We start from the raw sequence: 15,743 nt of genomic DNA on the forward strand, positions 1-15,743 counted from the left end.
AAGAACAGTACGATAATATGTAAAGATACAGTGTAAAAAGACAATAGACTGTACAGAATTATGGCAGCATATGATTGTCAGAAGTGGGTCAGAGTTTAGTTTTAAGTTGTCATCTTCTGCTTATGGCCTTAACGGGCCAATATATAATATAATATATTTTAACAATGTGGTGTTTTTTTTTTTTTATCAGGATCTTTATAATTTATTTTCTATTTTATGCTTCCATAGATCATTGTTAGGGTGTCAAATTCCAAAGCCCCCGAACATATATTCCAGTTTTAAATGGGATGTGAGTGGAGCCCTGTCTCAGGTCAGTTTGGGAACATGATGCCTCTCAGTCAGCAGCTTCACTCTGTCAGCACAAACACATGGAGAGAGCTCAGATAAATCAAATTGTCATGAGCTTCTGGTTAGTAACCAGCTATTCATGTCATCTCAGCACCCTGACGTTGCTTTTAATGTGACTTCTGAAGAAAAAAAAGAAAAAAGGACCAGAGCACTGATTCACATCTGTTTCCCAGTTGTGCTGCATTATTATACAGTGTTATTAATGTTTCAATTTTAAAATCTAAAAACATGTGTGATTAAAGCCAGATGTGTGTGAGTGTGCGTCTCTCTCTCTCTCTCTCTCTCTCTCTCTCTCTGTGTGTGTGTGTGTGTAATCTTGTTATATTTGCATATTTGCTCTGTAAATATGATCGGTCCCACTTAGGAGAAACATTTGAAACCTTCCCCACCGCTTCCCTCCCTCCCCGTTTTCTTTCGGCCAAGAACGGCGCAGCAGGACGCCTGTCTGAGGGCTCAACCGCGCCTAACCCCAGCTCTGGAGCGTTACAACAAAAGACAAGCACTTGGAAAGTGTGTGTTTTTTTCTGTGGAATTACATGGGAATTTAACACTGGACGGGGAGAGAACAAAGGGGAGGGACGGTCTGAGCTGATGGACTCGGAGATGAGATAGCGTTCAGCGCTCACCCGTCTCCCCATCCTTCCCGGACGGACCATACTTTTCCTCTCCGGATGATGTAACTAATCTGTTTTTTGACAGGAAGAGCAGTTTATTGATCAGTTCACAACGTGCTCATATTTTATTGATCAGCGGACGACAAGTGGCATCCTCCGGTTTTTTACTTTTGGAGCCCGTGTCCAGGTTTTGGTGAGAGGGCTCAGCTCCGCGGGACGTTGCGCAGTGCTCATCTGGCTGTTGGTGAGTGTCCCCGCTGTCCTTAGACCTGTTGGATCCCGTTACTCAGTACTTATTAACCCTAAACATGAACTTTCAGTTAATGTATGAGCACCACGTTACTGTGGTTCCCCACTTTTCTCCGTTACACTTGTTAACAGTTTCTTTAATACAGTAAAAATGACTTTGAAAAGTCAGAAACGACATTTGCCTATCTGTACTGCTAAATGAAAACACAAAGAATACAAAGTTCTTGGCAGTTTTTAGCATGTAGTAGCCATTAAGCTAAACTAATGTACGTTTTGTACGTTACGTTACGTCACGTTACCTTACGTTCCTGAGACTTCCGGTGGCAGGTTAACGAAAGATTACAGTTTCACTCGATACAGATTCATATCGAAACTATTAAAATATTGAGTTTAACCTTTATTTAAAACAGTAACCAAATCGTTACTGTAACGCGTTACTCTGCTCCCCCTGTGTGCTGCATTTAAAGAACCTCTGTAACATCTAACTTTGTTCTCTCTCTGGGCATAAATCAAACCCGGATGAAAACAGCTTTATTCTTTATTCTTACTCTTATTTACCACAGTGACTGTGTCTCTACTGCACACAATATGGCTAAAGATGCCTGCACTGGCTGCTTTGAGTGTCAGAGCCATATGGAAGTGCTGAAAAGTGTGTAAAACAGTGGATGTGGGAGACCACCAGACTTTTTATAAGCAGCAGGAGAAACCGTTTTTGTAGGCTGTAAATGACGTGACTGGTTCAGGCATTTTTAAAGAAGAGAAGCAGAGTCTGGCGGCGTGGAGCGCAGTGCTTCACCCACTGTGTTGACACAGTTTAATGTTGTTCCTTTAAGAAGATATTTCAGAATGAATCCCCTTTAATCATTCAATCCAGACTACTGCACAAACAAAGCACAGACACTTCTGGCTCTCAAGCTGCTAATCACCAGGAACTTGTAGCTCTACATCAACAGGGATATGCAAAGTTCAAATTTTACACTGACTGCAGAAGAAGACACTATCTGACCGGCAGATAGACATCAGATGACGGGAGAGGGTTTTCAGTCTTGGAACAGAGATAACAGAGCCGTGCTTTTCTGCTCCTTTAGGTGCAGTCATGTGGCAGAGGATCCAGATTTGCTGCGCACTGTTTGCACTGTATTCAGCAGCACCGCCTGCACACATCAACCGTCTGGCGTTGTTCCCTGACAAGAGCGCCTGGTGCGAAGCCAAGAACATCACACAGATAGTCGGGCACACGGGATGTCAGCCTCGCTCTATTCAAAACAGGTCAGGATGAAGGCCCTCTCTGTGTCTGTGTCTCTGTGTCCGACAGTCTCTCGGTGCAGCTGAAAAAAAATGAACAATGCACAACTTAAAACGTTACAGCCTCAAGCCTAAACCTTTTTAAACAGCTGTAGAGATTTTGTTTTTGATTTTCTACCACATCCCCAAATTAAATAAATGTACCATTTTTGTCTTCCCTTGCCTTTTAGACATCAGCAGGGACCAACTCTGAAATGCAAACCATCTTAAAATGTACTGTATGTAAACTGTGGCTTAAAAATTGAAGATGTTCTGTGGGAGGCAATGAAACTAATGTATACAAAGACATTCACTTGATTATTTTGTTATGTAAACTGATCTCATGCTATTTTCTGATGTCTGTGGTCCTCAGCTCTGAGCTCACTGCTTCCTTCCTTGGGTATAAGGTACTTTTGCACTGCAGGAACTAATAGGCCATTTAATACCTCTGATACTGGTTAAGTTCAGTTCACATTAAACCTACAGCATTAGCATTTTAAAAACCTAAACAGAAGCAGGACAAAGAACAACGTAAAAGACTGAGGAGGAGGTACAGCTGTTTGGCTTATTACACCTCACACCTTAGGTTTTTATATTAGCTTCCTTCAGATCCCTTTAACTACATAAAGACACCATTTTTACCTTATTCTGGCAAAAATATGTTTGGCAGTCATTGGCAGACAAACCTTTTATTTTATTTTGAATTGTACAATTATGATCACATTTTTGTAAAAAAGCTGCAATTTGTGGAAAAGTGGCATGTACCATTTAGTGTAATGGTTATCATGTACAATATACATTACAGATACTAACATGGCTGTCACAACATGGCAGATTTCCCCTCAGAATCCAAAACACAAGAAAAAGCTAAAGCTTCATGGTTCATCTCATAAGAAAGGAAAGATGATATTTATTCTTAACAAAGGTTTTTCCACACACAGTGTCACCTATCAGAGCAGCGTATGGGGTTGATGGTCATCTTAATCATGACTTTTCTTTTTAATCATAAGACCAATGATTTAGTGGACATTTTAAAGTCTTTCCTGCCTTTGACCTGAGGCTACCAGGCATCCTCAGACTTGGTAAATCAGTTCAGGTTTCAGTTTTTGTCCCTCCTTCCTGGAGCTCTTGCTTTGTGCAGTTGCATCAATCATGCACATCTGTGTCTGCACAGTGAAGCTAACGCACTCTCTCCTGTCGGTTGCAGAGCCTGTCTGGGCCAGTGTTTCAGCTACAGCGTCCCCAACACCTTCCCACAGTCGACAGAGTCTCTGGTGCACTGTGACTCCTGCATGCCGGCTCAGACACAGTGGGAAGTGGTAAGACTTATTGCACATCTCATGTACTAAGCACACACACAGTGACTTGTCAAAAGTTGCGCACGAACCGCAACTTTTTAACCAGGACAGACAGCCAACATGTGGTGTTCACTACTGAAACACAAAACAGAGGAAGAACAAGAAGGTTTTTGAATAGATTACAGGAGGTAGAGCAGACAGTCCATGTGAATGTTACGTTTGTGTTTTATATTCTTCTAAAGTTCATTGTGCCTCTCAGGCAGAAAGAATCTGCTCCTGTGACAACAAAGGCTTTGTGGTGAGGCGTATGTAGTTTGGAGAGCTGCCAGGTAGACTAGGCGGGTGGGACCACAGGTGAGGTCACCTCATGTTTCACTGGAAAATATTGTATCTCTTGGAGCAGTTAGCCGTTACCAGATAGTTTACTTCACTGAGAAGCACTAGAGAGAGTGCACTCACCTTACTTTTAATGATCTGAAAATGAGTGTTTATGTCTGTGCTTCTGATTGTTGTTTCAAGACTTTAAACAAAATTCAGTTTGAAGCAAAACAAAGCCAGCTCTCATGAAAGAGGATACTACACCCTGCTGCTCTGGCTCTTGATAAAATTGCTGAATGATCATTTTCAATGGATAATGGAAACAGCGAGGGGAAGTTGTGTGAGGTCTGGAGAGCTGGCCGAGCTTGTGTAACACTGAGGTTTACAGGCCGGTTGTATATGTTCTGTTTATTTTATATTAAAAATGTTCTCATGCATTTGTGGCTTTCTTAGTAGAAACAACTATGAAAAAAACAAAAACACAGGAGCAGAAATCAGCTGGTGTGTGAGATCAAAACACACATTCATAATGTAGCACTGTGTACATATTATAAGCTAATTTTATTAGGAGGAGAGGATGGTGTAAGAAGACCCACATTCCAAAGTAAAATGCAATCAATATACTCAGAAGTGGCTGCCAGTGTTCTATTTTTGGTAAACTGTTGCTGGTGCAGGGCTGATTTACACACTGTTAGGTATCGTGGTTTAACATTGGAGGTTTTAAAATGTTCTCTGACCTCTGTGTTAACATGTTAACATCTTCCCCATGTTACCTTCAGGCCTGGTTGCTTAACTAACGCTAAATAAAAACTTCATGCTGCCTTCAGTCCTTGATTTTATCACTGCACTCAGGAAGCATGCAAATAAGCATTGTGTCTGCCCAGGTGACTCTGGATTGCCCCGGCAATGAAGAGTCCCCTCGGGTGGATAAGCTGGTGGAGAGGATCTTCCACTGCAGCTGCCAGTCGTGCAGTAAGGAAGGAGCCCAGGAGGGGGCGGTGATGCAGCTGTATCCATCAGACAACGGCCTGGACACAACTCAGTCTGTGTCAGACACCCTCAGCGGAGTTCAGTCTCACCCTCTGCCCCACACGGATACACACTCCACTAAGCATGCTCATCCACACACAGACCATCACACACTACCGCACACATCAGATGGGGGGTAGCTCTGTCATCCGTCCAGTCCAGTTTCCTGTGACTTTGCTTGCCGTCTCTACTCTCCTCCACACTGCCACCTTTAGTTTGTACCAGTCTGTAGTATTGTAAAGGCACTTTGACGATATGACTTCACTTTGTGTTCAAACATACACACAAACAAACAAACAAACAAACAAAAGACCTTGTACAGCTATCTTTGTGAGGACAACATTTACCCTGGAACCAAGTCTCAAACAGCTGTTTGAATCTAAAACAGAGCGAGGACTGCCCAAAAATGTCCTCACTTCAATGGTCAAACTGGTTCCTACAAAAATAGCTGTATAAGACAGGGCACACACACACACACACACACAGAATACACTCTGTTGTATGTAAACTTGTACAAACGCACCAGCCTGTGCACTTATTTGTTTGCTGATTAACACATGCATAATGTGTGTGTTTGTGTCTCCAGACATGACTATAGTGTGTTAATAAACTGTAGTCTTTTAATCTGCTTTGAATGCAATAAATTCTGTGGTTGTAATGACCTTAGATGTCATTTTCTCCTCTGTTGTTATTCATACTGCTACTCTGTCACACTTATTTGATGAAGATCGTCGAACCAAAAACACAACTCTCTTTCACTGCTTATAAAATCAAAGCTGAACAACATTTAATAGCTGCTGGTATCACTTACTGGAGGTCCAGAAGAGCTGCAGCCAGCAGGTCTAATGAGATACTGCAGACCTAAACAGCAACTTTTACTGGTTTATATTTTTTTTATTGCTTGATTAATGCATATATTTAAATGACCACCTCACATTTTTCAGTTACTGTAATTATGCTCATTGGTCATTCTGTCAGTCAGTGAATATTACTTCAGTACAAAGTTCAGGCATTTGGATTTTTTTTTATTTTTATACAATTTTATACACTGATCCTCTGTTTTTTATATATATATATATATATATATATATATATATATATATATATATATATATATATATATATATATATATATATATACAAACAGATCTCCAACACAGAATAAAGTCATATTTGCTGCCTTTGTGTTGGACATTTTCCACTATTACCACTACTTAACTGAGATTGCTGCATGCTGATGTGTTACAAGTGCTCTGAGTACTGTTGAGTAAGTAAAAAGTGCTATGTGAATATACAGCTTTTTACAAACAACAATAATCACCCTATAAGCTCATGATGAAAATATTTTCTGTAGTCCTCCATCAACCCTCTTGGTTGCCAAGAATTGCCATGGTAACCAGGATGCTGCTCACTTAATGAATGTTGAGTGGCCTCTCTCATAGCTGGAGGCAGTGAGTGACAGAATCTAACCACAAAACCTGACATCCCTAAAGGAAAACAAAGGGCCCATGTTCAGCTTATGGACTCTCAATAAAACATACCTGCTATAAAAGAGTGTTTGTGTCCACAGTTTAGGAAAAAAAAAGTTCACAGATGGTCCAGCAGATGTCAGCAGATGTTGCAGGCAGAACGCCACAAAGTTTACAGTTTTACTGCAGAGCCCTTAATTTACACACAATATCTCCTGTTTCTATCATCCTCTCCATCATATCTTTTCTCTTATTTTTCATCAGTTCCGTCCCTTATCCCTCCATCTTTTTCTCTTGTAATGTGTAATTAAACTTGAACAGCAAAAGGTTGACTGTCTGCCTGTGCTGGAAAACAAATCGATCATCCTCTTATCTCGCAGCCACACAGCTGACAGTGTTGTCTGGTTAGTGAGAGGCAGAGGGAGAAACTCACAGACACTTCTGAATCTATCACAGATTATGTCATACATTAAAGTCTTTATTACTCTTTCACCTCTCCGCTTAAATGTGTGTTCTCCAGCTCATACACACAGACAGTGACACCTATCCTCCACCTGTTACAGGAAACGAAACAGCACATGAGACCCATTTCTGATATGACGTCAGTGTGTGTATGTGTCCTTTAAACACCCCAGGCTTCTCAGATTTTTCATACAGTAGCCTATAATCGACGTGCAGCCTGATCTCATTTTCCTGAGATGTTATCTGATTATTTCAAAATACTACCCTACATTTACTGATGTAAACCTAAGCAGAGGTTATATAATGGGACAGATACCAAGATAAATAAGTCTGTAAGACTTTAGTACAGACTCTTTACATTTTTATTTAAACTGGAAAAAAGCACCTACAGTCACTGAGTGAGAGGGAACATCCACTAGAGTGCAAAAACAAAGCTGTCAAGTTTTTCTTTAGGCAAAAGTCATAATAATGATTATTATTATTATGTATAATATAACATATATATGCCACATATGTTGTATGTCTCATCATAGTGTTTACAAATATTTTAACACATTGCCAACATTATATAATGACAAATGCTGAAAGCAGCCAATGCTGATCTGTATTGACTGCAGATAGCTGCCTGCACCAGGTTTGTGTGTGCTTCGTTTAAACACTGAAACTAAAATAATTCTTTTACCGGCATAAACACTTCAGACCTGCGTGAGCGCGCACCGCACTGTGGCGCGCGCAGGCCGGGCCGTGAACGGCTCGCTCCCGCAGACGCACGGAGGATCCTGACAGCATCACTTTAGCACGCAGGGTTCAACTCACAGGTGCTTTCCTGCCGCTGCCGCTGTTTACTAATAATAATATAATAAATAATAAGTGTTGTTTTATTTTTGCACAGAAACTAAAAGCTCCTATTCAACAACAGGGAGGAAAAAACACAGCAAACAAACGGGATTAAGAGGATTTAGCGTGTACTTCGAGGTAAGTGGCAACATCCTTATTGTTTGTTCTGCCACATCATGCATGAAGATAACGTGGAGACTCAAGAGCTTAGAAGTTGATCCATAAATGTAAAATAATGCAAGGAGTTTCTGATTAAATAAAACAGAACCAAACTGTGAATTTATGCTGTTTGTCCATATGTGTGGTTTTAAAATGCCATGCAGTCCGCGCGCTGGTGATCGAAGAATTTGACCGATGGCAGGGGTGATAGGAAGACAGCTAAACCCGTGTAAAGTCGATCCATGCTGTGGGTTCCAGCTTAATGAGTTATTGGCTGAATGAGAGGACAGCCAACGCCGTCACTGTTTAAAAATTTACAAGTATCTAATTAAGAAGAAGGAACGCAGTCTGAGGGAGGAGATACTTTAGAGGTTTTTATCATAGAGGGAATGCATTTAACACCCAATAATTCACAAATGAAAGACTCTCAGTAGCAGCACAGCATGTTCTGTGCTAAAAAGTTAAATCAGGAAACGGAGCCTTCTTTGCCTCCCTCTGTCTCCCAGGATGTGTGGGCTGGACATGGACCTGGATGATGGAGGTTCAGCTGAGGAGGAGAAAGAGGAGGAGTTCTGGATGGGGGAGGGAGTGAAGATGCTGCCGCCTCCCGTGGCACACAGCGGGGGCAGCGTATGGGGCAGCCGCAGGGGAAGGTGTGGCTGTGTGGCCTGCGGTGCGGGTCTCATCCTCTGGAACCTATGCGTGGTCTTAGCCAGCATCCTGCTCCTGGCTGTGGTCTTCTCTGTGGTCCTGCTGCCCGCAGTGCTGCTGCTGTACGCCGGCTTCCTCTGCCACTCCAGGGTGAGCTGTCTGCAGCGGTGTGCTCTATTCACCTGTAGATATATGTTGCTTGTTGTCTTTGTGGCAGTGGGACAAACTGAGAGGAAAGTTTACTCTGCTGCTGAATCCGTCAATCATCCATCCATCCATCCATCCACCCACCCACCCATCCATCCACCCACTCACCCACCCACCCATCCATCCATCCATCCATCCATCCACCCACCCACCCATTTATCCCTTGGTAAAAACCAAAGAGAGCTATGCAGCTATGAATATGGAACTTACATTCATCAGATGTCCTCAGCTCCACAACACATATAATGTTGTTAGGTGATACCACCCTTGACTCATTACAAACAGGTGAAACAGATAAATAGGAAGGTTTATTAAGGTGTCACGAAACGTCTCACACGGCCTCTATAGTAACTATTTACTTATTAATTTCTGGTATTCCTTGTCGCATGTACGAGTCCACACAGACACAACAACTGACATAGAAAGAATACATAAATGTGACCAATTAACTTAAACTAGTTAAAACAGCCGAGGATCTGGAAACAAAAACCGATACCTACAAACCAGAATCCATGTGTATAACACAGCTCTTAAAGCGTAGTTTTACATGTCATGTCTGCACATTTGAAGCTTTTACAGCATTAAATGACAAATGATGGTTACAGTTCAGGCTGAAGACAGAGGCAGGAAGGTTCCCCCTGAGCTCAAGCAAAGAAATACATAAACAAAAAATACATTCTGATGATATGTGAGAGGACATTGCATGACCCCAGGCTGCACATTAGGGAAAAAAAGACATTGGAAGAGTTTCCAGCTTGTAAATTTCACAGCTGTGTGGAACTGAAAAACGAACCCTGTATGACTGCAGGTTCAGCTGTGGAAATGTTATGTCATCGTATGACAAAAGTGAACATCTGTAGTACTGGAATTGTCTGGAAAAAACCCTGCACAGTGGCATTTCTGGTCTGATGTATGATAAGCAACATGTGGTGGATATGTCAGAGACATCTTGGCCACTATCACTGAAACGCTATATCATGATAAGAACGTCTCATGGTTGACATATTCTGCATTACACGCACAGAGGGAGGAAGAAATTCCCCACTGCTGTCAGTCATTAGCACAGTGATCCAAAGCAGACCTCAACATTCACCATCGACTACTTGCTAAAGTCTTCACAGTTCCCTGATGTGAACATCATTAAAAATCTATGGGAAGATTTTAGCATGCAAATTGAACTTGAAATAATCTGCATGAAGATACCCACCAAAGGGGTTTGGGGATTACTGAGGATGGACTCAACATGGTGCCTCTTTTTTAAGTAATACATGTGCACTGACATTTACAGAGAGGTTCATTTTAATGGCTGTTTGCTGCAGGGGGTTGTGTTACAGTTGTTAACAAAATACGTTACGCTGCCCACATATTTGCATGCAGGTGTAGAAGTATGTTCACACCTCATGCTGGAACTTTAGGCAAGTACAAGCTCATGTCATTTGTGGAGAATTAGAGGATCATCTGTCATTAGTGTTGGCAGAAACAAACAATCATCAGCCTTCAGGAGAAGTCTTCTTGGCAGCATAACATTAAAAAGCCCCTCCCCCCACACAAGGTGTCCAGACATATTCTTCCAGTTTATTTGGAAGAACAAGTACATTCACATAAATGACTCAACCTAAAGGTTGGAGTTTGTTAGCATGTCTTGTAATACGGTAAGCACTGGGGTGTGGCTCATGTGTGAGTCACATCAGGAACAGATGGATCGAAGAAGCGGTGAGTCTGGGCATCATAACAAATCATGCTGCAGTCGTCTCCAGATCTGTCCTGGACTCACCTCACAGGTGATAAAACACAGTCTGTGCCAGCGACTCTGCTCCTCTCACTCAGTGAAAAGAGGTTTCAGCTGAAGCAGTTGTGAATGACAATGCAGACAGATTAAAGACATGCAAAGTGCCAATATGGAATCAGACGGCAATTGTGATATTATCAAACCACTGACAGTGTCATTCAGAGCTCTCCCTGCTGTGATGATGGACTGACTGTTGAGACCCAGTGAGGAGACAAGACTGTCTGATTCGGTGCCAGCACCATCTGTGCACAACAAGAAAAAAATGTACTCTGTAAAAGCACAGTGTGCACCTCACAGACGTGTGTGTGTGTGTGTTTAACACTACTGTTGCTATGGTGTGAGTGCTTTTTGAAATAGATAATCCTTTAGTATCAACAGGTGTTAAGATTTTTACCAAGCAAAGGAGCTGTGATGTAGTCTACAATATACATGTTCACCATTCATTTCACAACAGTGAGTGCATATGTGTATGTTGGGACACATCTGTATGTGCATGAGTGATCGACAACAAAGACACTTATGAGCACTCAATATTGTCCAAGTCAGTGTTATTCAGTTGATGACCTTGAACATCTTTCTGCACATGCACACGAACCACTGAGCTCTTATAGAGCTGAGCTATACTCAAGCAGCTGTTGTGTCCTGTCATACCACATTTAATAAGCAGCCCAAAAAACATACCAATGGCTTCAATCCAATCATGCTAGTCAGTGTAAAATAGACCGTTTGTGTAGATGTGTATCATTATAGGTTGACCTTCACCTTCAGTGTGAGAAGTGTCCATCGTTTCACTGTCAGCCTTTCAGTACGCAGTGAATACACTTGATATGCTCTTAAAATACGCAAAGTGTCTGATTCCACTTCTTGGCCTTTTCTCTCATTTCTTTCTCTCTGGCCTTGGCTGCCTCTCACTCTGGCTCGCCCTCAGTGGTGATTGACAGCTCAAAGGCATGCTGACAGCCCTAAGCCAATTCTTATCTTATGTAGAGGGAGGCAGAGAGAAACTCTGTCACACCCCACTACCGACGTGGTCCCACTTCTGCACCCTGAGCGGACACCCACAGCCTTAATCATATTTAATGAATAACAATTTCCATCTACAGTATATGCCTTTTTGACAGAGGGAGCGCATGCTGAACTGCCCATCTGAAGTATTTCTTCCTCCTGTCACGCTCCCCTGTGTGTTTCGTCTTACAGGTCCTTGATGCCCCCTCCGTCATTTGCCATTACCTCGATGACAACAGCTGTTCAGCCCTCATCATCCTGGGCTTCGTGATGATGTCTCCGCTTGTGGTGGTGGCCGCTGCAGTTTTCTGTGGGCTGCTCCGAAGGTTTCGAGTCCTGCTTTACATTCAGCCCATCAAACGTGCTTGGTACAGAGGAAGGCTGCTGGACTGGGCGGGCAGCATCAACGCCTGGGTCTGAGCTATCATGTGACGGGAGAAGGAGAGCTTAGAGATCAGGATCAACCAGTGTATTGACAGAGTAACAGAAACACCTTACAGTGTCATCAAAACAGCAGTATGATAAATTCTCTGATGTTGTCAAAACAACTAGATGTTAGTGGTTTGAAAAAAAAAGTTTTTGAAAACTTCTAATTTGTGTACTAAAGAGCAGATTCCAGCCTGTCCTTACCAGGAAAACGTTACCTTTCCAGGTTACTGCAACAAATGCTGTTTAAATATTTGGCACCCTCCTGTGGTCAGATTAATATAAGCGTAAGCATTTTGGTCCATCTCTATGGTTACTGTGAAAAATGGTAGAGAGGCTTGTTGCAGATAGGACAGTCTAATCCTGTAGAATGAGTTTTAACCCTACCCACCATCTTTTTTTTAACCTAACCAAGTCGTATTCACACCTAAATACAAACAAAGGTGAAAAAGGTACCAAACAACAAGTGATGCCAAGTTTTGATGCCCTCAGTAAAAACATGACCATTTGTCATGTTTGGAATATCTGAACGGTTGTAGCATTTACGTGTGAGGATGTGTTGGCAGACCATTAGGAGATTAGCTTAGCTTAGCATACAGGAAATCCTAGCTTCAGGTGACAACATGCAATCCATATAACTTTATGTCAGAAAAATAGTGAATGATGTGTGAAGTGCTGATTATTTTTACTTTTACCTGGTCTTCATGCTAAGCTAAGCCAAGCTTAGGCTCTCTCACAGAAAGTAATGCAAATGTTTTTTTTTAATGTAAAGTATTCTTTTAAGACCATGTGACATGGTTCTGTTGTTTTAAATTGCACTCTGAAAGCTGTCTATTATTTTGTCTCCTTGAGAAGAACATAAGATTGTACTTGAGTTAATTGTAGCAATTTTCCACAGAAGTCTTGTTTGAATGTGTCAGGATGATCTTATTTGATGTATGTATATATTTTGTTTTTACTTCAACCATAAATGCAAAGATTACACCATTTTGATGGATTGTGCTTTGAAACAGCAGTCAGAAAGAGAAGAAGAAAGTTTATTAGTGTTCTTGGTTTTGTTATGTTCATAGATTTTTTATATAAAATTATTTTTTTTATTTTTCATGTTTGCTGAATATATTCACATGAGGGATATTGTCAGAAATGTACATTTATTTGTGGTTGCATATTAGATGTCCAGCAAAGTATTAGTGCAAACATCATTGATCTACTTAGAGGTTGACTTCAAGTCTGTGAGGTTGGTTTACCTTCAAACATTCTTAAAAACAGGTGATGTAAAAGTTCATGGTTCAAAGGATTTTGATGTTGTCTGTGAGGTGAATTAAATGGACAATGATGTTCGTATGTTGCAAAATATTCTCAGTCATCCAGGTCATTATTATTCAGAAGGTTGAAGCGAGGTTGAAGCGTCCAGATCAAGCGGCAACCTTCGGGGCTCAAAGTGGAAGCCCATGCGGAAGTGTCAAAACTTGTAATTCACGCTGCAACAGCTGGGGGTTGGCTCCAAAAGCGAGTAATTTCCCATAGACTCCCATGTTAAAATGGCCGATTTCACAGCAGAAAAGAACATGTTTACAGCCTGGTACAAAAAATCGCTGTGGTCTCAGATGATAGGTTCTCTTCTAGTGTCAATTGTCCGCTCGTGCTCCCCCTCTTTGTCCATATTCGGAGTTTTAGTTGACGTGACGCTGCCAACATGGCGGCGGTCATCAACGTCCCAGAACCTCCCACTGAGACTCAAAACGGCTCTTCAGAAACAAACGGGTGACGTCACGGAAGCTCTGTCCATAGTTGTTACTGTCAATGGTCCAGATGCCTTTCCTCAACCTTCTGAATGATGTTTGAACTTAACCATGTTTCCCTGATGAAGCATCATTAGCAGACATAGAAGGAAGAAGGAACTTCATATTGGATCTTTGTGTCTCAAAAGGTCTTCACTGGCTGTGTGAATCATCAGATCAGAAACTCATTCTGCTACCTCTGCTTTCTGATCATATAAATGTATCAGTGACACACACGCTGCAAATCCTTTTTATCTGTGTCCTTGCTCTGTGATTAAGTGTTCAGACTTGAGGTCCCATACCTCAGAAAAAAAGAGCTGACTCATAGTTTAGCTGTAATAACTTGTCCTGTGCTGCTGTCATCACATTAAACATATTTATTTCTTATTTGAACATATTTATTTGTGTGTTTATGTCAGTCCAGTTACTGATCTGGCAATGTGCAGGAAAAAAAAGTTATATATCACCCTAGACTGCAAAGGCTAATCGAGGTTTATTTATTTATTTTTTGTTCGGCTTTTCCGTTCAGTGTTTTCAACAAAAAAAAAATGTTATGACCTCCCATCAATAAAAAAGAGCACCTCTCTCTTCTTTTTCAGCTGTTCTCTTTTGTGCTGTGACCTGTTTCTGAAGGCAGTAAAAAAAACAACAAAAAAGCTTTGATGATTGCAACACTGACATAACATCCACTCAGTAATTCATGTGTATAGCACACTCATACTACAAGGGCACAATGACCTCAATTTCACAAGAAAACAATAAGAGAAAACCTTTAAGAGAAGCGGATTGACCCTCATCTGTGTAGCAGTGCAGCGGAGGAAATGAGTTTATTAAAAGGAAATGTTGAGATGTTGGCTCTGTGATGTGATTGATGGTCCTGGTGATGTATTAATGCAGTTCAGCACTGATCTATTGATACATGCAGCGGTGCTGTCCTGCAGTGTTGAGATGAGTCAGGACCAGTTCACAGCAGGATGGTTGTGTTTACTTTGCACTTTTTTAAAAGGCTCCTATCAATATTTGAAGGACATGGACAGAACACGCCCAAAGAAAAGATCAAGACTGAAACATCCCTCATTTAGCTAAAAAATGGCCTTGGTGTTTTCCTGTGGTGTGTTTCACTGACACAGGAAGAGCAGAACCAAACTGGATCATTTTAGTTAAAGAGGGAAATTGTCCTGTAATGTAGGTCAATCATTTATGCTGCTGTTCTCTGCTGTTAAGTGGTTGACAGTTAGAACAGATGCATAAAACGGAGGAGGAAATTGTGGCAGGACCAGACGAGGACAGAGAGAGCACAGAATCATCAGTTCGGGTTTAAAAATACGTTATAATAATGCTCCTTAGAACAATAATGACATATTATTAAATCCTGTTATCTTGTCTGCTGTTCATTACTGTTGGCCGTTCATCATTATTCATTAGTTCACTTCACACCGCAAAGACACTTTAAAAGTGATTTAATTGAGTAATCAGCTTTTGAATCTCAGAATATTTCCACTTGTTCTAATACAGAGATACTCAATGTGCAGTACAGACGAAATGCAGGAAACAAGAAGGCTTCTTTTGTAAGGGTTATTATGCTTGTATTTTACAGGAGGATAGCAGTGAGACTGAGGTGCAGCTGACACGAGACAGTTGTAGTTACATTAAAGCAGATAAAAAGGTTTCCACTCCCAAACTTTTTTAGGTATATTAGGGGGCTAGTATGAAAAAGCATTATTTTACCATTGGCATTAGCATTTTAGCATTAGCTAGTGTTGGAGACAAGATTCCTCTGTTGATGATTTTAAAAAGTCTTTTACAAATAAATCCAC

The 15,743-nt window shown here is 41.3% G+C and overlaps 2 protein-coding genes across 2 annotated transcripts; both read left to right on the forward strand.

Moving 5' to 3' along the window:
• Positions 1-708: 708 nt before the first annotated feature.
• On the forward strand, positions 709-5,806 carry nbl1 (NBL1, DAN family BMP antagonist). Its single transcript, XM_028406619.1, has 4 exons — positions 709-1,206; positions 2,300-2,480; positions 3,703-3,814; positions 4,996-5,806. The coding sequence occupies exons 2-4, from the start codon at positions 2,308-2,310 to the stop codon at positions 5,278-5,280; spliced, it is 570 nt and encodes a 189-aa protein (XP_028262420.1). The 5' UTR covers positions 709-1,206; positions 2,300-2,307; the 3' UTR covers positions 5,281-5,806.
• Positions 5,807-8,008: 2,202 nt separating this feature from the next.
• On the forward strand, positions 8,009-12,705 carry tmem88bl (transmembrane protein 88b-like). The gene is made up of 3 exons (XM_028406622.1): positions 8,009-8,046; positions 8,574-8,868; positions 11,912-12,705. The coding sequence occupies exons 2-3, from the start codon at positions 8,575-8,577 to the stop codon at positions 12,137-12,139; spliced, it is 522 nt and encodes a 173-aa protein (XP_028262423.1). The 5' UTR covers positions 8,009-8,046; position 8,574; the 3' UTR covers positions 12,140-12,705.
• The last annotated feature ends 3,038 nt before the right edge of the window (positions 12,706-15,743 follow it).

This window comes from Parambassis ranga, chromosome 5 (genome assembly GCF_900634625.1).
Source record: "Parambassis ranga chromosome 5, fParRan2.1, whole genome shotgun sequence".
NCBI lineage: Eukaryota > Metazoa > Chordata > Actinopteri > Ambassidae > Parambassis > Parambassis ranga.